Source organism: Acomys minous (genome assembly GCF_964271855.1).
Source record: "Acomys minous genome assembly, chromosome: 12".
NCBI classification, from domain to species: Eukaryota; Metazoa; Chordata; class Mammalia; order Rodentia; family Muridae; genus Acomys; species Acomys minous.
Window position 1 is genome coordinate 87,593,834 of NC_140493.1, and position 21,979 is coordinate 87,615,812.

Genomic DNA, 21,979 nt, shown 5'->3' on the forward strand with positions numbered 1-21,979 from the left:
ACTTACGACATGTAAGTAACTGAAAATGCAAAATGGGCTTGAGCTGAAGTGCCAAGCCACTTGTGAAGAGTCCTAGAATATGTATAGGGGCTCAGAGATGGGCAGAAGTGTAACGCCACACAAAGCTGCTTAGCTTGTGTCATCTGCATCTGACAGAGCTTACCAAAAGCTCTGATAAGGACAAGGGAGGAGATAAGATAAGCTTCGCCACAAAAACCAAGTGGACCTTGCTGCCAGCTGGAACGAGGCTAGAAGGAGCTTCCGGTTAAATCCTCTAAGGAAGTTAACTTGGGTAGTGTAGCCCCCACTGAGTTCTGTGATGCCTTAAGAACAACACAGGCGGGGCTGGAGCGATAGGTCAGTGGTTAGGAGCACTGCCTGCTCTTCCAAAGGACCCGGGTTCAATTCCCAGCACCCACATGGCAGCTCACAACTGTCTGTAACTCTAAGATCTGACACCCTCACATCAATGAACATACATTAAAAAACAAAAACAAAAAAAAAACAAAAACAAAAAACAAAAAAACCACAGGCAGCTGAGAAAAATCTCACCTGTCTTTTCAAAACTAGATGCTTGCCTTTCCAATACTTGAGCATCTGAAGGGCTTGCAGAGTGCTGACAATGTCCACGGGATTCACAGCAGTTTCCTGGCTGATTTCTGTAACAGAGGAACCACTGAGGTCCCAGCAGAAGCACAGACTCCCACAGCCCATGTCTCCCAAGGCCCCTTTCATGCCTCAGTTTTCCAGAGGCCAAGTCTGTGGTGCCTGGGCTGACCTGTTCAGAATGTTTCACCAGTCCAAATAACAAAAGCCAGATGCTAAGAAGCTATCTGTGGCCCCTTAGAAATCAAGGTCAAATATGGAAGTCCTAAATTCTCCCAGTGTTAAAAGGAAGATGTCTTTCTTAAAACTCACGGGTTTTGCCGGGTGTGGTGGCGCACACCTTTAATCCCAGCACTGGGAGGCAGAGGCAGGCGGATCTCTGTGTGCTCAAGACCAGCCTGGTCTACAAAGTGAGTCTAGGGCAGCCAAGACTGTTACACAGAGAAACCCTGTCTCGAAAAACAAAACAGGTTTCAAAATGCTGAACTCTTTCTTCTTGATTTTTTAAAAAAATGAGAAGCCGGACACAGTGGCGCACACCTTTAATCCCAGCACTTGGGAGGCAGAGGCAGGCGGATCACTGTGAGTTCCAGGACAGTATGGTCTACAGAGTGAATCCAGGACAGCCAGGGCTATACAGAGAAACCCTGTCTCGGAAAAACAACAACAACTAACAAACAAACATACGATATGTGTGTGTGTGTGCGCGCGCGCGCGTGCACATGTTGTATATGTATGGGTGTTTTGTCTAGATGTATACCTATGCACCATGCATGTGCCTGGAACTGGAGCTACATATGGTTGCAGGACACAATATGGGTGCTATGAATTGAACCCAGGTCTTCTGGAAGAATGGCTAGTGCTCTTAAGCAGTGAACCACCTCTCCAGGTCTTCTTCTTGGTTTTTTGAAGAATTAAGTGTAAACAACTCGAGACAGGAAAGCCCCTTTATAACCATTCTCAGGACCTAGTGTTCTGGGATCTTCAGGTCTGCAGTGCCAATCTCTGCAATGTTCCCTAGTCACAGTCAGACTAAACAGAATAGGGCCAATGTCACCGAGTGCAACCTACCTTTGATGGAAATCTCCTTGCCCTGGAAGTTGTGCAGGTACCGGAGCAGCACTTCCTTCCAATAGCTGCGGTAGCTTATGAGGCCCAGGTCTGACAGTGGGCGCTCTGGAGAGCCAACTTTCTCTTCCACTTTGGAAAGTAAATAACCTACCAAGAAAGAACACCGAGGGGTGTAATTGTGTTTATTTTATTTTGTGTGCACACTAGCCTGGAGATTAAAGAACTTGCAGGAATTGGCTCTCTCTTTCTACCATGTGGGTTCTGTGACTCTAACTCAGGACCTTATCCTGGCAGCAAGTGTTTTTACCCACTGAGCTATCTCACCATGCCTGGGTGAGGGGCTCTGCTGAGACAAGGTCTCTAGGTAGTGCTGGCTGCGTAGAATGCACTCTATAGGCCAGGCTGGCCTTGAACCTGCAGTGAAAATTTCCGTTTCTGCCTCTCTAGTGTTGGGAAACCCAGCCAGACTTTTTCAAACACCACTAAACCTCATCCTAACATCAAAAGCCAGTGTGCAAACACAGAAGACTTAAGAAGGATGCCTCTTAGCCATTCAACAGAATATGTACTGTGTGGCTGTTGAGGACATAGTGGCTTTGTATAAAGAAAAGTGGAGGAATGTGCGCTCACAGTACCTAAGTGCCTTCTAACAGGCACCTAGAAACAACCCTAGAAGACATCACTAGGAGCTTTAAGAGCCTTTTCTCTAGAGATGTTTGCTAAGAACAGAGGTGGAAGTCCTTTCATTACACAATACAGCAGCCATTTCTTCTTTCTTTCTTTCTTTCAAAGTTAACCCGGGCTGGCTTTAAAATTTCTTATCTGAGGACTAGAGAGATGGCTCAGTAGACAAAGCACTTTTCATATAAGCATGAGAACCAGGGTTTGTAGCCCCAGAAACTTCATAAAAGTAGGTCAGGCAGGGTGGTTGCCAGTAACCTCAGCCTTTTAGAGGCACAGATGGGAGCTCCAGGACATGCGTGCTAACTAGACTAGCCAATGCAAGCTCTCAGTTTAGTGAGAGATGCTCTGTTAGTAAATAAGCCAGAAATGGAGGAAGACACCAGCAACTTCTGGCTGTTACATGTGAACATACAGATATGACCAAAAAATAATTTTTTTAAAAGATTTATAAATTTTATGTGTATGGTGTCTGCCTACATGTATGTGCATAGTGTGTTGAGGGCAGAAGAGGGCGTCAGGTCGCCTGGAACTGGAGTTACAGCTGGTTGTGAGCTGCTGTCTGGAGCTGGAAACTGGAGCCTGGGTTCTCTGCAAGAGCAAGTGCTCTTACCTGCTGAACCATTTCTACAGCCAACCCCGGACTCTAATGCAATGACAGTGCATGCTGACTGGGACACTCTGGTTTGTCACAGTAGAATGCAGACTTAGCAAATATTGAACCAATATTCCAGGAGTATGCTTGCTTCTTGAAAGCTTCTGGCCAGAGTGTCATCAGCTTTTCTATGTATAATGTTCTTTTCTCTATTTCTGTTTAAAACAGCTTACAACACATCTGTTGACTCAGAAGCACCGTACTCACAACCCATAGCACCATAATTCACGTCTGCAGAGAGCTTGTCAGCACAATACTTACAGCCATTCTAAATCAGCAGTGTGAGGCAGTGGTTCTCACCCTTCCTACTGCTGTGACCCTTTAGTACAATTCCTCATGTAGTGGTGACCCCCCCAACCATAAAATTAATTTTTTTGCTTGTTGTTTCAGAATTGAATTTTGCTACTGTCATGAATTATAAGTATGTGATATGCAGGATATCTGAAATGTAAGCCCCACAGGTTGAGGACCACTGGTTTAAGGTACTTGCCGCCAAGCTGATGGCCTTAGTTCAGACCCAGGACCCACAGCGAGGAGGGAGAACACTCCTGCCAGTTGTACTCTCATCTCCACACGTACCCACCAAACTAACAAGCAATGTACTAAGAACCACCCTCCAGGTAATCTGCAAGTTACATGTCAGTGGGTAGACACACTCACACCTGACACCCATGATTAGTGAGGAGTATATAATACCCAAAGCCTGAATCAGGTACACGGATTACCTCCACAGTGCTTTCATACATGAAATCCCAAGCATCAAAGCCTTAAGCACACATCTGCGCTGTCTCGGTCTCAAATGGGCTAATCCTTGCAAAGCTTAATTTATTATTCTCTGCATCTCCTACTATTCAGTGACAACTCAAGGTTTTGTATTCATTGATAAAGAGTTCCTACTTGCACTAGTTGTAGGAACTGTCAAGAAAACAGGACACAAGTGACCAAAAACATCCCCAGAGTCCCGCCTTGAAGAACTGACGCTTAGCAGGATCACTTACTGAAATCAATGAGCATCTTGCCATAGCCCTGTCTCATATACTGAGGCATGGTGAGGATACAGGATACGTTGTAGTTGAGAAATGAATTCTTCTCCTAAAATCAAGAACAGAACAGCAGATCATGAGGCACTGAAACCAGAAGTTCCACCACCTCCCGCCCCCAATCCTAGATAGAAAATGAGGCTTGAACAATGGTTCTCAACCTTTCTAATACTGTGACCCTTTAATATACTCTCTCATGTTGTGATGACCAACTGTAAAATTATTTTCATTGCTACTTCATAACTAAGTTTTGCTACAGCTATGAATTGTAAATATCTGTTTTCTGATGGTCTTAGGCAACTCCTGTGAACGGGTCCCTTGATGCCCCCACTAAGGGATCGCAACCCAAGGCTGTTACCGCTTCATGATGGGCAATGTATTAGCCTGAGGGTCTGAGACCATCAGTGCCAATTTAGGGGCCAACTCCAGGAGCATGCCAAAGCCAAGAGGGCTAAGCCAACCAACTAGGAGCCCTGTTTAAGAAGCACTGTTTTAGAAGGCAGTTTGCCTACTCAAAAGAGAGGATCCTAACAGAATTCCTTAGAAGGTCAAAATAGACCAACTCACTTTATTACCTGTTTAACCTTCTCTCAAAAAACTATTAATAAAGTTGTTACACTACATTAAAAAACTGGTAACAAGCCGGGCGTGGTGGCGCACGCCTTTAATCCCAGCACTCGGGAGGCAGAGGCAGGCGGATCGCTGTGAGTTCGAGGCCAGCCTGGTCTACAGAGCAAGTCCAGGACAGTCAAGGCTACACAGAGAAACCCTGTCTCAAAAAAACAAAAAAAAAAAAAACAAACAAACAAACAAACAAAAAAAAACGGGTAACAAACCCAGCACTAAGGAGACAAAAGCAGGAGCATCTCTTTGAGTTCTAGGCCAGCTAGGACTAATGGGGAGATCCTACCTCAACAAAGCAAAAGAAAACTATAAGCTAGATTTGGTCTTTTATCTTTTAAAGCAAAGAGGTACCACCACTAAAGGGACTGGCCTTTAGTGAACCCAGCTGGTTCACTAAAGCTACAGTAAACCCAGCTGGAGAACAAGCAACCCTAGGTTCCTGATTTTAACTTAAAATGGAGAAAGGCAAAGCCAGAAGTTGGCTCAACTACATGATGTGTTTTAAATTCACAGGATGGGGCCAGGCCAGCAATTAATGTCTCCAACCTACAAGCACAGAGTAAACCAGAACCTTCTAATAACAGAATCAGGAGCCGGGCGTGGTGGTGCTGGCCTTTAATGCCAGCACTCGGGAGACAGAGGCAGGTGGATCGCTGTGAGTTTGAGGCCAGCCTGGTCTACAAGGCCAGTCTAGGACAGCCAAGGCTACACAGAAAAACCTAAAAACAAGACCAAACAAATAAAAAACAGTATCAGCAGGTTTCCCGAAACATGTTTGTAATCCGGAGGTTGATGCCAGCCTAGGCTGCATATGATTCCATGCCTGGATATCGGAGGAAGATCCTGAAGTGATTATTTCCATGGAGTCATCTGTGGTCCATATTTGTCTTTCTTCTTTTGCTTATGGGAAGGCTATCCCTGGTCTGCTTCCCCATCAGATATGTGAGCCCTCTAACGCCAATACCCATAATGTTGCTGTGGTTAAGCTTCTAAATCACCAGATCCTGCTGACCTTAGAAAAATATCCAATCAGGTGACAGCCGGTATTGTCCGCTTCTGTCATAACGTAGAACAGGAAAGGCTCTACATCATAGTATAATGTCTTATGGTCCAGAAAAAGCTTTGCCAAAAGGCAGAGATTTTGGCAGTAGATCTGAAAGCAGAAAGGGGGAGTTTGTGTGAAGGCCAGCGACTTCGAAACTCACCCAAACCAAAGAATGATCACACCATTCTATCCATGAATCAGAACTAATTCCTTTCGCCCTTACAAATATTTTGCAATGACAAAACATTACTTTGGAACCCTATCAACGCTTGACACTAGCACCTCTTTCCCTCAAGTCACCATGTTTTACCTTGTTTTTCTTGCCATCTACTTCAAACACAGAGATGGAGCCTTTGCGATATATCTCATCACCAGGGGGGTGTTTCCACACACACTTGGCCTAAAAAAGAGCAGAGTTCACATGAAGCAGTAGCATCTTTCTACATCCCTGTTCCTTCACCAGGAAAAGGAATTGCAGGTTAACTGTGGTTAACTGAGTAAAAGAACTGTTGAACACACTTGAGACAGTGAAATCCGTTGTTTTCAGAAAAGTTAAAGCCTTCTTAAGCTGTTGCAATATAGCTATGGCATTTCTATAGCTGTTTGGCTCAAGTTTTCTGGATTATTTTTGGCATTATCTCAGCCCAAGATATTAAATCACCTACTACGTAAAAGTTAGATAAACAAGAATACTCTTGCTTACAATAAAATGTCTCATGCCAACAGGAAATTGGTTCTTAAGCAGCTTAGTGTTGCTAAATATGTTATGCTCATCATTACCAGTCACTTCCCACCTCCATGCTACGTCATATTTGCAAACTAGAAAACAGATCCGCAAAGATGAAGGTCACGGGCACTCACTACCTGCCCACCCCCTGCCACGTCTTAGCTAAAGACAAAATCCTTCCATGGCCTCTTTTAAAAGCTAGGTCTAGCTGGACAGCAGGAAGCTGGAAGGCACTTGGTTCCAAAGTAACCCTTTCTTTATTCTCAAAATGTTCGATTCATAGTGCTGGAGCTGGTGCCCAGCACCCCAGGCAGCAAGCCAAGCTCTCTCCCGCTTAAGCCTGGCCCTTCAGTGAGAGCGGGAAGCAGGTACAGGTGTGTACTGCCAAGACTCATGCCTCCTACTCGATTCTGGGACCCATGTAGTAGGAGAGAACTAACTCCCACAAGTTGTTCGCTTGTCTTCACAATATGCCATAGTGTGTATGCACACACACACACACACACACACATACACACAAACACAAAGTTTACACATATAGAAAATTTCTTACTAAATAATTTACAGGACACAGTGGTTGGTCATGTCAACCTTCTACAGACAGATAGGAAAACAGCTACAAGCTCGAGGCTGGCCTAAGCTAGAGACCTTCTTGATACAAATAAAATTCACATACTCATCCTCTAAGAAGTATGTTCTGGGTTTGGGCGTGTAGCTCAGTGGTACAATACTTACCCAGTGAGTGTGAGGCTGTGTGGATGGGTGTTGTGTTGTGTGTGCGCGCGCAGCCTTTCCTATTTTAATACAAAGAATGTTCAGAAATGCAAACTACCAATCCATTCTTTCACTTTCATCACCCATTGCAGGTAGAGCTCCCCTTTTTTGTTTGTTTTTTGAGACAGGGTTTCTCTTGCAGTCCTAGCCTCACTTTGTAGACCAGGCTGGCCTTGAGCTCACAGATCCACACGCCTGTGCCTGCCAAGTGCTGGGATTCAGTCCAGCCTGAATCTCCCTTCTATATGCATTCATTTAACACACATTTCACAGACACCCACCATCTAAAATAGGAGCCATACTGTCTTATCTAATAAAATATGTTTTCACTGAGTTTGGTACAAACTGTAGAAGAGGTAATTCATATTCTGAGGAAGAAACAAAAAACGGGAAGTGAGAAAAGATGTTTGTGGACAGGTATTAGTTAAGATGCCATGCAGCACTGGTTCTGGCAAGGGCTACCCTAACTGTAACTTTCAGTTCTGTACATTTCCACCCCATTGCTATGGACGCTGGGGAGATGTCATCTCTTGGGCATAACTAGGAAACTGTGTAACATCCCCCTCCCGGCCATGGTTGCAGCAGTGGAACAAGAGCACATACCATGTGTCGGCGGAGTATTGTTTGGCTCTTCATGTATTTTAAACAGAATTCACACATGTAGAGCCGTCCCAGCCGTGCATACTCTTCAGGATAGGGAGAGTGGTACCAAGTATCCAGCTCATAGCGGCCAAAAGCAATTGTTTTGATCATGTTGCTTCCCTCAGTGATTTGGCCTTGAAGCCTTAACTTCTCCTATTACCAAGAAGAAACCAAAACAAATAAGGATTAGAATTCTTTATCTTTGGTTTTAAAATTAGACTTTTATTTATATAATGTGTATGGAAATTTTGTTTTCACATATATATGTACCCACATGTATGCCTAGTGCCTGCAGAGGTCAGAAAAAGGCATCAGATGTCCTAAAATTAGAGTTATAGGTGGCTACAAGCCACCACCTGGTTGCTGGGAACTGAATGTGGATTCTCTGCAAAAACAGCAAATGCTTGGAAAATCAGGCAGGTTTACAGAAAACCTGCCAGCTATACTGCCCAGGTATCTCAAAAGAAAAGAAAAAAAAAGGGGAGGGGGTTATTTATATTTTAGCCCACCCTGAAATGAAGATGTAATGAGGATGACCTAGAACTCCTGACTTTTCTGTCTTCGTTTTCAGATGCTTCAGTTACAGGCATGTACAGCAGATTTCTGTGGTGGTGGAGGTGGACCCCAGGGTGTCCTGGACCCCAGGTAATCACACTACCGAGAGAGCTACAGTCCTAGGCCTTTCTTGGCTTCGTGTTTTCAATTTTTAAATTAATTTTTATTTATACTGTGTGCATGTAAATGCAAGAGAGGTCAGAGGGGGGCTGGAAAGATGGCTCAGTGGATAAGAGTGCCACCTGCTCTTCCAGAGGTCCTGAGTTCATTTTCCAGCAACCACATGGTGGCTCACAACCATCTATAATGTGATCCTATGCCCTCTTCTGGCCTGCAGGTGTACATGCAGGCAGAGCACTGTACACATAATAATAAATCTTAAAAAAAAAAAAGAGAGGTCAGAGGACAGTTCATGGGAGTCAGTTCTCTCCTCCTTACAAGAGGATCCTGAGGATAGTGAGGCTTGGACTCAGCGGGTGCCCTCCTGGTGCTCCTCCACCTCAGTGGGCTAGGATTACAAGTGCACACTAGGCAATTACTTTCTGTAACCAGCTGGAGGACTGGGACTGGCTGGCTGTCCCGGACACTAGCTCAGTCAGGGAATAGGTCCTTGGAATCGGGGGGTTTTGGAGCGTCAGTGAACAGAAATAAGGTGTCACTTCGCTGACACTCCAAAACCCCAATCCCCAGGACATATTCCCCAACTGAGCTAGTGGTCTGTGGCAGCTGGCGCACGCACATGGGGGATGGAACAAGGTAAGCTACCTCTCCTCTTTTTAAATACTTTTTTTTAAAAAACAGAGATAAGGACCTGGCCATAGAGTGCTATAGACCCCTCAACAAAGGACAGGCTGAGCCAAGAGGGCAGGTAGGTAAAAATCATGGGGCAATCTCAGTCCAAAAACAAAGGAATGTTCCTGGCAATGCTGAGTCATACGTTAGAAGACAGGTGTAAAAACCTCAAAAAAAGAGTTTGGCAGAGTTTTATGACTTTTTGCTGAGAATGAGTACCTGGTTCCCAGAGGAAAGAAGCCTGTCTTTAGAGAACCAGAAAAGAGTAAAAAAGGAAATGAGGAGATTCTGTGAGGCTCATGGTCCAAGTCAGATACCGGCACAGACATTCTCCTTGTGGTTAAATATTAGAGATCTGTTATTAGACAGGCCGAAAATGGAATTCTTCGTGGAGGAAGCAACCTCTGAGGAGGAGCTGCTCCATTAGAGCCAGACTAGAAGAGACACTAGAAAGGATGCTTCCTTCCTCTTGGGGATTGGACATATTATTGAAACAACTTATAGGGAAAATGCCAATACTCTCTGGCAGGAACTAATTAGAAAAATAGGGACTATAGATTCCTCAGCCAGTGCAAGGTTCAGAGGATAGCCTATGCTGTAGCTTTATAAGAGAAACATTTTTGCACCGTCAGAATTTAAAAGAGACATGACTACAGATTAATCATTAGTTAATAAGTTACATTATGGTCTACAAAGAAATGGAGTATTTCAAAAAACTCCAGGTAGAAGAAACGAGATGAATAGAGAAACATCCTGACACACAGGTACTGGGCACAAGTTTCGTTAGAGAGAAGGCCTTAACACTGGACAAAGAAAGCGCATACATATTGATATCAAGCTAGTAACTTATAAGTGATGACATTTTTCTACTATGTACTTTTTCATTCAAAGCTGTAATTCAAAAAATGACAACACAATAACTTCACATTCTGTATCTGCACTGTGTATGTTAGATTGCTCACTGACTTCGTGAGACTACTCTGTGAAAACTATAATCACCACAAACCCCCGTTTCAGGGGGGAAAATGTTAGACTGCTTGGCTACAAAATACACTCAGATGAAGACTTGTCTGTGTGTCACTTCGCCTTACTTCTGTTCACCGACACTTCAAGAACCTCCGATCCCAAGGACCTATTCCCCGACTGAGCTAGTGGTCTGTGGCAGCTGGCCTTAGGCAATGAACTTCATAATGGGAAAGAAAACCAGAAGGTGGCAACCAACAAATATTCCAGACTAGAGCAGTCACCAAACCCTACCTCCTGAGACTGATGTACGAAAACCGAGGGGAGGAGATAAAATTAACGCTACAAACTAAATTTGCCTTAGAACATTTGTTTCATCACAGGTAAAATCAGTTGCTAAAACTATTATTCTAGGCCAGCAACAGGTCTATAACAAGACTGTATCAAAAGCAAAAAAAAGCATATCTGCCAAGATATCACATGCACCTATAGTCCTAGTGGAAGGACGACATGAGCCCAGAAGATTCCAACTTGCTTGGGCAACAAAATGAGACCCTACTGTCAATACTAAGTTCTGGTCTTCCTCCCCATTTTTCTTCGCTGTTCTTTTCATGCTTTTAGGGTAAATGTATTGAAATTAAAAAAAACAAACAAACAAAAAAACCCTGTAGGCTCAATTTTCTTAACAATTATTCTTTATTATGAACTAACAGAACATACCTCACTTACAACCCAACTAACCCAAACAACAGGAAAAGGAGATTAAAGAACACAATAATGAAACTTTAAGGATATCAGTTCTGAGAAATGATTCTCCTGGCATAGTCAGCAGGACCAACAATTCAACAAAGGTTGCTGCTGGAACCTGGAACAGCAGCTGAGGCCTAGAGCCTCTGCCGGAGCCCAAAGCCTTGAAGCCTTCCTGGAGCAGTTCTCTCTAGGAGCGTCCCTCCAAGCGTTCATGAACAGCCAAAACAATCCCAAGTCCTCTCTCAAGCCTCTTCTTTTGGGCTCATATATATATATATATATATATATCTCCTCTCAGAAGTCTCTACTAAGATGTTTTCAGCTGGCAACATCCAAGCTCCCCCACAAAGTGAATAGACTTCTAAGTGGAAAACCACCCTGCTCTCTCACAAGTCTGTTCCTCATCCCACACTGGGGATCTAAACAAAAACATGTTTATCACTCCTTCAGAACCCTAGAAAAAGGGTGGTCCTGAAGTCCCTAAGTCCCGAGGTCTCAAAATTATAAATTTTACCCAACAGAGACAAAAGGGCACCCAGAATTTTAGCCATCCCCTACATCAAGGCAAACTGCTCCCCCAGATGAGGAAGACAGGAGGGAGGGGATGAGAAGAGGGTGACATGTTTTCCATGTAAGTGGGAAGACTATGGGGAGACAGGGGAAAGGGAAGAGATTTCAGCAGTTACTACTCAATTCCCATCAGTCTGGTTGCTAATCACTTTTCTTGGCAGTTCTAAGAGCTTTTCACAAGGGTCCTCCCCACATCGTGAGGGTTTTGATGCTCACCAAATCCTCAGAAGCTCGGGCTTGTGCTCTTCGGAAAAGATCTAAGTCATATTCGCTTGTCAGATTTTCCAAGAGAGGCTCCCGAGTGTTCCCATAGGTCTGTCTGTGCTCCTAGGAAAGACAATCAGGGGGTGATACAGTCTGTGTAGAACTTGAGTTTATTTCATTCCAATGGCTGCCAAGCTGAATCAGAAGCTATGTACGAAGTACCTCTCACTGGGTGTGGTGGTCTGAGCTCAGGCACAACAGTTACAGTCAATGTCAGAGGCTGCCCCTGTCTGCCCTATGAACCTGAGCAACATAAGGGCCAGCAGGCCCCACGAGGCACTGCAAATCCTATAATCCTAGAGCTGACTGAAGGAACTCTGGCAAGCTCAAGCCTGGCAAACATGGTCTGGCAGCCTTGCCCTTCTCCCCCATTCCCTCTGCCTTGCTAAAACCCACTAGATTACATTCCGAAAGCTGCTTTGGTCATTTCCTCCTGAAGCTGAGTACCAAGGTCCAGCTGAAGTCCAACAATCAAAGGCCCCCTTTGGTTCACCTAATACATGCCTAATCAAAATACACCTCACATCCTAGCCCATTCTAACACAGCCTTCTCCTTGTCTCCTCTTACAAATTACACCTGCAAGGTCATTTGCCGTGATTCTTCTGCCTGAGTCAGAAAGCAGTCACTTTAACTTATCTTCCCTGCTTGACAAAGGATCTGTGAAAACAGGTGCGTGGGCGTGGTTTGTGCCCCATCCAGGTCTCTGTGTGTGTAGGGTCCCCCTCCCTCATTGACAACATTCCCTGAGAAAGAAGCAGATTCTCCGAGCCTTGGTGTTTAAAGATACTGCCTGGAAGGAATATCTGAAGCAAGGGAGGGCAGCTAGGCCAGTGGGCCTGGGAAACTGCTTCTGACACTACTGACTGCCACGTTACAACCTAGGCAAGTGCACAGAAAAAGCAGCTCCTGGAATGTTTAATAATGTCTTATTAAACATCAAGAAAAATTAAAATAATTTTCATATCTTACCAAGTTGATCACTACAAGTTTCCTTTCTCTGGAAGGAAGGTGAAGAAGGGAGCCTTCCCTTTAAAACTGATTCTAGCCCCTCCCTCTCTGCTCTAGGCTCCACCTGCCCCAGAAGGAAGACAATGGGGGTTACAGGAGTAGGAGAGTCATCCCAGGAAGAACATTCCATGCTTAACACACACATCAGCATCTAAAGAAAACACTCACCCCCCAAACATTTCCTATGGTTAATATGGTTCAATCTGCTGTAGGTCTTTTTGAACTTTGGTCTCTGTGAATTAAGATTTACATTCTAAGTATTACTGATTTCCTCTAGTTTTGAAGAGGACAGACAATACACTTGCCCCCTTTCTTACTTTTTTATGTAGGCCCTACCTTCACTTCCAATGCTAGAATTGCCACAGTGCTGGGGAATCAATGTGCATGTCCTGCATATAAACACACGCACAACTAGCTGAGCCACTTCTCCAGGCCAAAAAACAAAAACAAACTAGCTAGGGGTAGTGTCATAGGCTTGTAATCGCAGCACCTAGGAGGTATAGAATCAATTTAAGGAAAACTCTGGCCACATAGGAGACCCTATTTCAGAAGGCAAAAAATAAACAACAAGAGCCGGGCGTGGTGGCGCACGCCTTTAGTCCCAGCACTCGGGAGGCAGAGGCAGGTGGATCACTGTGAGTTCGACGCCAGCCTGGTCTACAAAGTGAGTCCGGGACAGCCAAGGCTAGACAGAGAGACCCTGTCTCGAAAAACCAAAAAAAACCCAACAAATTTCTACCTAGCCATTTTGAAATCAGGAAGAATCCAAATAACCTATCTCAAGCTTGTGAAAAGCGGGTGTCTGTAAGGCGAAGCAACTTAAGAGCTTTTACATCAGGTGCTCTTTCTCCCTGTGTTAACTAAAGGTCCACTACCTTTTCTAAGTCCTTTTGCGGAGTGACCAGATGCATCCTAGAGGACTGTCATGTGGGTGAAGAGTGCATCGCAGCCTCTTAGTGAATGACATCATTTCACTGTGCTTCCACAACTCTGCTTAACATACAACACTGAGCGGGCAGGGGCAAGCATGCATCTGACCTGACAGCCCACCCCAGAGACCTGTGTGGTTAGCTACGGGCTCCCAGTAAGTTCACCTACAACTTACAAATCATAATTTATTGCCTACTCCAAAGACAAAGCAGAGTAACATCCAATCTTATAAAGAAAAAAACTCAGAAGAAGACAAAGAGAACACACATCAACACACTACGTAAAATATACATATATCTTGGGTGGGTGATTTTTACTGGGTTTTGGTCTCTCTCTCATTTCTTTTTTTTCTCAAGGCAAGGTCTTACTGTCTAGTACAGGATGGCCTAGGTCTCTAGGACCTCAGACTCATGGTCTCCCTGCAAGTGAGTCACCCACCACTCCTGACTTTTTCTTTTGTTTTGTTTTTGAAACAGGGTCTCCCACCACTGCCCAGGTTAGCCTCCAGGCAGAGAGCACCATGGTTGGCTATATTTCAGTAGAAACCATGTACTAATACACTTCCAGTCCAAGTAAATCTTTACCTAAAATGCTGTTTTATGAAAGGGGTTGAAGGCTTATTAAAGTCTTGAGCTTTAATGAGGACATCAGTTCAAGATCTTGAAGTGAAAATATGGACAACTGGGTGGTGTGGTTTAATGGTGAAAATGACAAAATACATAGTTACAATATAAACAGCTAAAAACTTACTAAAGTGTTAACTGTGCCTATTTTTAGGTAGATTAATTTTATCTTCTGTATATACTTACTTTTTCCTTACTATTATAAAGTGTGTATTATATTCAGAGTTAGTGCTCTGAAGCTCAGCTGTGTGTCCTTAGCCCGTGAATATTTTATATTATCAGCCATTTCTAATGTTGTCATTATTTGTTCTAGTAGACAAATTTGCCTTCCTCCCCTAGTACTGCAGATTGAACCGAGGCCCTTTACATATGCTACTAAGCCCTTCTTTTTCATTTGGGAACAGTGCCTCGCTAAGTGCTGAGGCTGGCCAGGAACTCACCTGCTAACCAGGGAGGTCTGGAGCTCATACCCTCCTGCCTCAGCCTGCAGAGTAATTAGGATTACAGAGCTGCACCAACAGGACCTCCTTAATGTAATCATTTCAATTTTGTGAAGGGGTTCTGCCAACTGAGCTAGACGCCTAGGCCTAGAGGATGGAGCCCCCAAAAACATAAGCCCTCTTTCACCTGTGCAACCCCGTCTCCACTCAACAGCTCCAACTTGGGGGAGGGCACTAGCTGACAAGAGCACCCCCGGAACTCACTGGATACTCTCACAGAAAATAGCTAAGTAATCCGGAAGGCAGACACTCAGACTCAAATGTGACAGCGGAGTTCAGACTAATTAAGTACTGGAGTTTTCCTCACCATATACTTCTCCTTCTGCTCTTTGCTCAGTCCAGAATTTCTTTTTTTCCTGAGTTCAGCCACCTTTTCCTTATACCGCAGCTGTCTTTCTGTCGGTGCCTAAAAGAAAAACAAAACTGAGAAGCTAGCTAGAAAACTCACTATGATAGGCTTCAAAATACCAATAAATAAATAAATAAATAAAATTAAGTGGTTTGTTTTGTTTTGTTTTGTTTTTAAAGATAGGCTCTCATATAACCTAAAACTTCTGATCTTGCTTTCACCTCCTAAATCCTGGGATTACAAATCCAAACTGCTAGCCGGGTATGGTAGTGCACCTTTAATACCAGCATTTGGGAGGCAGAGGCAGGCGGATCTCTGAATTCAAGGCCAGCCTGGTCTACAAAGTGAGTCCAGGACAGCCAAGGCTACACAGAGAAACCCTGTCTTGAAAAAACAAACACAAAAAACAAACAAACAAACAAACCCAAACTGTTATGTGAAGCTTTTTGTTTTTTCAAAAGTGTGAAAGGGTTCTTCTCTACCTAGCCCTGGCTGACAATCCTTGTTTCTCTAAAGTACTGGAATTATAAGCATAAGCCACCACTCGGAACTAAAAGAAAACAAAAACAAAACGAACAAACAAAAAGAAACAAATTGTCAGAAACACATAGCTAATAATATGTTAATTTTATAATTCTAAAGTAGATTATTTTTCCATCCAAACCATAGTTCTTACTGCCATTTCTGGAATGCAGACTTATTTTAATTAATATCAATAAAGAGTGGAAGTCACAATGGAGGAGGGAGGAGCTTTATGGCTCATGTTTATAATCCCAACAGAAACAGAAAACTGCTATAAATTCCAGGCCAGACCTCTAAGGGATATATAATAAGATTCTCATTTAAAAATTTTGCTGGGTGGTGGTGGAACATGAATTTAATCCCAGCACTTGGGAGACAGAGGCAGGTGATCTCCTCAAGTTCTACACCCAGCATGGTCTACAGAGAGAGTCAGGGCTACACACAGAAACCCTGTTTCGAAAGAAAGAAAGAAAGAAAAAGAAAGAAAGAAAGAAAGAAAGAAAGAAAGAAAGAAAGGGAGGGAGGAAGGGAGGGAGGAAGGAGAGAGAGAGAAAGAAGGAAGGAAGGAAGGAAGCAAAGCCCATGACTACAGATTGTTTTTAGGCTAAGGGCCTGAAGTTCGGTACTATACACACATTAGATGGCTGCCCCCATCAGGTGGGCATTATTCACTCCTTCATATAAACAAAAACGTGAAGTTTACCATCTGGCCTGCCCAGGACAACACAGGCAATAAGAGAATCAGAGTACTCAGATGCACATGAGTGGCTCCTTACCGCTGTGCCTCCTCGGCTAGTCACCTATCACCTAACTGCACAAACAGATACGTAGATGATGAGTATGACTAATACTTTACAAAGGCCAACATCTGGGAGAAAAGTACATGAGAAGAATACACAGGAAACATTTACTAGTTGTAGGAGAAGGTCTTGGAAAAATCCCTGTAAGAGCTGACTTGCTCAAGGCCTTGAAGGATTATGTATGCAATCTCTTCTTGGTAATGGTATAGAGTTCTCAGAAAGACCAAAGTCACTTAAAAGGAAGTAAGGATTAAGTGCGATCTATGCAGTCTGAATGTTCAGAGAGGACGATTACGACCGAACAAGGACGCTTTCTGCAATTCACAGAAAGACAGAAGTAGAAACTGGCCCGGCCGATAAGTGTTAAATACCACTGTTAAATGCCACTGGTGATATCGAAAATAGGCCAGCAAAGTCAAAGGTGTTTGAAAGCCAACCACAACAGGTTAAAATAAGGATGCAAAATGAGGAAATGGAAATGCGATGTAACCTTTCAAAATAACCAAAATATACTATTACTTGTTACTATTATTATTACAAATAGCTTGATGCCTCCACTTCTGAGAAAGAAATGTTTGCTTTATGAAAAATTACTAGTTGAAAATTTCAAGTTGGTATCTGGAAGACCAGTGATTTTGATGTGTTGTGGGAAACAAGAGGTTTGCCTATAAAGACAGTTATGGGGCAAAGGAGATCCAAAAGACAGACCTCAAACTGTGGCTGGCCCGAGCTTTCACAAGGCCCATACCTGGTGCCTGGTTGCATGCCTGTTGTTGTCATCTTGCCTGTGGGACAGCATCCTCTCTTCTATCTGCTTATCCCGGCTCTGTGCTCTCACCTGCAACCATCAACAATGTCAATAAATCCACCTGCTTCTAAGACTACATTTCCTTAAGCATAAGACTCTGTAATAATTCCTTGTATTTGCACTATGCTTTGAAAGTATATGTATTCTTATTATTGATTATTACTATCTCTATTAGAAAAAGATGAGGTGAGCCGGTGCTTTCTCAGCCACTAAATACTGAGGAAATGAAATGATCACAGCTAAATATTGAAAAGTTGAGACTTTTGGTAAAAATGAGGACTCTGGCCTGGAAGTTCTTCCACTATGCTGATAGGAAACTATGAAGAAGTACAAGGGAGTAAGGAAGTATGAAGAAAACATCAGAAAAACCTGGGCTCAGGATGGACACAGTGACATCTGCCTATAGTCCTAGCTAGCAGACAAGCTGAGGCAGCTTAGGAGTTCAAACCCAGCCTGTGCAGCATAGGAAGATAAGACCCAGCCACAGGTGAGGGGTGAAGATAAGGAAATAGGAAGGGGAAAACCTGAATTCAAGTCTATAGGGAGGTAAAATTGTAGATAGAAATCACATCATGCTCATTAGTCTCCCTATCACCCTTTGGGAACTGACACCTCACATCTACCTGCCTAGGGGGTTGCATTGCTGAGCAGGCTCAAAATGGAACAACCAATATTTCTCACATCTGCTCCACTATCAACAAATGTACCACCTCAACAGCTGATCAATTCAAAACCTGGATGTAATCCTTCATTTTCCTCCCATCTCTACACTGAGCCCATCTCCTAGTTTGCTCTCCTTCAAAACACATGCAAAATCCAAACTTTCCTTAGACATTTTAGACACCACACTGGTCCAAGCTATCATTTACTGCACAAACTTCGAAGCAGGCTTCCAATCCACCTATCCTGTGTCACCTCTTTTTCCCCCAGTCATTCTCTACATGCCAAATAGTTATTGTTTCAATAACCTACCCTTCCTCTGTCTGGGCCCTCCAATAATTTCAACTGTCATCAGAATAAACCATAATCCCACACCACCCATCCACAATCCAATCCAATCACACAGCCATCACACAATCTACCTTCAAACCCAACAGTCCATCCTCAGCCTATGGCCACTGTACTTACTGTTCCTTCTCCTTAGCTATTTCCACTCTATGGTCTTCACATAGTGTTACTTTGACACCATCCACCTCTAGATCATATGCCAACCCCAGGTAGGCTTGACCTTATTCTAACAAAAGCACTGTACTCCCACCTTGAAAATGGACTCTCTCTTTTGGTTTATCATAGTGTTTATCTTTACATAAACTTACATTTACTTATTAATTTATAGGTTTCTCCATGGGAATGTAAACTCCTTGACTGCAGGTGTTTTATGGGTTTTGATTCTTATCTTAGTCACTGATTCCTTTGCTATCCCTAAAAAGTTATATGCAGCTACACAAACTACTAGGAAATACAAGAGCAATTATGCGTATGCAGGTACCTTAAAATGTAAGCGCTTTCCCCAGGCCAGGGAAGCAGCCCAATAGTGCCCTCCGCCAAGCACATGGCCCAGTGGTAAAAAGATGGATAATGCTGGTCTCATTTCCCCTGTAGAGGACACAGAGGAAAAACCTACAACAGATATGTTTCCCTTTATACAGCATTTTCTTCCCTGATCTGAATTTTCTGAAATAAATTGCTTAAACTACTTAAGGTGTAGATATTGCTTCAAGTCGTACCCCACAAAGTCACGCTTCAGGAAGGCTGATGCAAACCGAAGTGCTATCACACTGCTATGATTAAAGACAAGCAGGAGAGGAACGCCATACGAACACCATCATCAGAGTTATTTTCAGGGAAAAAGTGTGTGTGTTTGGTCAGCTTCTGAATCTCAGTCACCTGAAGACAGCGAAAAGAGAACAGGAAGAGCCCACAGAGAAGGCAAGCTGTGTCATGTACAAAGACGTGCAGTGAAGACAAAGAGCAGGGTCTTTGGCAGAAAATTACACGTAAGCATTTCAAGTTTTACTTGGTGAAAATTTAAACACATGGAAAAAACACTCTCCCAACTCCACCCCAAGACCTTGTAAATAAGAACAAGTTTCTGGAGCAAGGAGAACAGGAAACTGAATTCTTCTCCAAATGAGACCTGCTCACACAAGCATAAACCTGTGACCCAGGCACTGAGAGCAAAAGAACAACCAAAAATCACCTAGCACTTTAGTGTAGTCAAAGTATTTAGTTTGGATAATTTGTCCAAAGAATACCTGACCTGTCTATTTAATTACTATTTAATTAGCTGTGATTCCATCCTTGATAGCAGTAACCCAAGCAGGACCGCACAAAAGAGGACCTCAGGCTCAAATCTCAAACACATTACCCCCAAGTCTCAAAGGTTACTTAGGAACCGTGCTTTTGAAGAATTTAAAAGAACTAGACATGAACAGATATGACTGTTAGAAACCAAGAGGAACATTATCTGCAGAAGTGAACAGAAAAGGGAACATTTGAAAATGTTTGAAAGAGCAAAATAACTTCATGGATTTGTTAAGAGATCCTAAGGTGGAACACAGCCTGAGTAAAAAAGATGCCTCCCTGGCAGGAAAAGAAGTCAGTTATCAAGGAAATGAAGGTGCCAATGATGAAGTTCCCAATATTCTAAAGACAAATCTCGTTATTCATTTCTTCCTGAGCACTCACCACATATTACACTTTTTTTTTTTTTTAAAGATTTACTTATTATGTATACAGTGTCTGGCATGTACAACTGCACACCAGAAGAAGGCATCAGATCACATTGTTGATGGTTGTGAGCCACCACGTGGTTGCTGGGAATTGAACTCAGGACATCTGGAAGAGCAGCCAGTGTCCTTAACCGCTGAGCCATCTCTCCAGCGACCCCCCTCCCCCGTATTACGTTGCTTTTATTTGTTCATGTAGTTAGCTTTTGTTAAAAAAAAATCAAAAAAATCAAAAAACTTTTCTTTCATTCTTTCCTCCACTGACATGTAAGAACATGACCTCATACCTTCACTGCTGTACTCCGAGAGCTTAGCAAGGGGCGGGTCGAGTAGCAAGCATTGAAGAGTGCACCCTGAATAAAGGAGCAAACCATTACCTTGCATTCGTCAGCTGAGAGGTTATGATAGAGCGGACATCCTGAGATGGAGAAATGTCTCTCGTGTTTTCCTGTAAGATGTCCTGTTAAAGGAGGGAAAACTTAATTTCCAGGAAGAACATGCACACTTACGAAGTGAGATTTTTCTTGACAATAAATCTGTTTTTAGTATTCCATTTTATTAAATAATTGTTATCAAATGAAAGTGCTATCAAGATCATGATTTGTATCCACCATGTATTATTTTCTTCCACAGAATAGACCTGGCCATCTTTGAAAACACTCTGGTTTGCTTTTTGAGGCAGAATCTCACTGTGTAGCTCTGGCTGGCTTAGAACTCACTATGTAGACAAACCAGCCTCTGCTTCCCGAGTAGAATACACTGTACACATTCAATATGGCGTGCAGCCCCTTCTGATAGAAGTATTATCAAGTCCCAAATGCCATACAGCCCTACAGCTGCAAGACTATACATAGGAACACTTTCTTTTAGCGGAATTTAAATCCCTTAGGTAGTTGGGTGGTGGTGGCACAAGCCAGCAGTCGGGAGGCAGAGGCAAATGGATCTCTGAGTTTGAAGCCAGCCTGGTCTACAGAGCAAGGACAGCCAAGGTTACACAAAGAAACCCTGTCTCTATAAACAAAAATCAAGCAGGCAAGCAAGCAACTTTGTTAAGTTAACCCATAATCCAGTCTTTTTGATGACATGGTTTCTCTGTCCTGGAACTTGTTCTGTAAACCAGGCTGGCCTTGAACTCACAGATTCTCCTGCCTTGGCCTCCCAAGTGCTGGGACTAAAGGCGTGTGCTACCACCTCCTGGCCCATAATCCAGTTTTAGGAATATGAAAAAAGTATACTAGTCTTTCTACTATGCAAAACTATTCTACATTTAATTCCTTTCAATAATCAAAAGAAACTGATTAAAGAAAATGGCCATTTTTATAACATAAAAACATATTTTGATAATTCTGAACAAGATTCAACATACTTTAAAAAAAAAGATTTTATTATTATGTATACAGTGCCAGAAGAGGGCATCAGATCACATTATAGATGGTTGTGAGCCAGTTGCTGGGAATTGAACTCAAGACCTCTAGGAAGAGCAGGCAGCGCTCTTATCCACTGAGCCATCTCTCCAGCCCAACACTTTTTTTTTTTGAAGGACGAATATTTCAAGATTTGAACTTCTACAATTAAACTCTAATATGGTGCAATTAGCACATGGCCTTCTTAGAAAAACATGAAGGACGGCACAGGAAGCTTGTTCTAACGAAAGGGCAGTCAGTCTTTTCTGTCTTCCTTCCTCCTCTTGCTCCTCCTCCCTTTTCTTTCTTTTGTTTTCCACATTTGCTAATAGGAACGTAACCCGTGGCCTATGCCATGCTAAACAAACACTACCACAGAGCTACATTTCTATACACTCTTCATTTTTCAGACAGGTGTCGTCTTCTTCCTTCCTTTTCTTTTCTCTTCCTTCTTGTTTTATGTTCGAGATGGTTTCTCTGTGAGCCTTGGCTGTCCTGGAACTCAATCTGTAGACCAGGATGGTCTCAAACTAACAGAGCTCTGCCT

General features: G+C 43.2%; 1 protein-coding gene across 4 annotated transcripts in view; it reads right to left on the minus strand.

Moving 5' to 3' along the window:
* Window positions 1-21,979, minus strand: part of KAT7 (lysine acetyltransferase 7) — a 39,215-nt gene that overhangs the window by 1,865 nt on the left and 15,371 nt on the right. Inside the window, exons 5-14 of one of the 4 annotated variants that reach the window (XM_084749910.1) lie at window positions 20,407-20,489; window positions 17,241-17,330; window positions 15,129-15,227; window positions 11,712-11,822; window positions 7,827-8,018; window positions 6,033-6,122; window positions 5,690-5,830; window positions 4,012-4,105; window positions 1,678-1,824; window positions 579-659 (exon numbers count right to left, since the gene is read on the minus strand). In XM_084749910.1, coding sequence (XP_084606036.1) covers window positions 579-659; window positions 1,678-1,824; window positions 4,012-4,105; window positions 5,690-5,830; window positions 6,033-6,122; window positions 7,827-8,018; window positions 11,712-11,822; window positions 15,129-15,227; window positions 17,241-17,330; window positions 20,407-20,489 — 1,128 coding nt within the window. Of the gene's footprint in view, window positions 1-552; window positions 660-1,677; window positions 1,825-4,011; window positions 4,106-5,689; window positions 5,831-6,032; window positions 6,123-7,826; window positions 8,019-11,711; window positions 11,823-15,128; window positions 15,228-17,240; window positions 17,331-20,406; window positions 20,490-21,979 lie in introns of all 4 variants that reach the window. The other 3 variants (XM_084749908.1, XM_084749911.1, XM_084749909.1) reach the window with 3 other exon arrangements.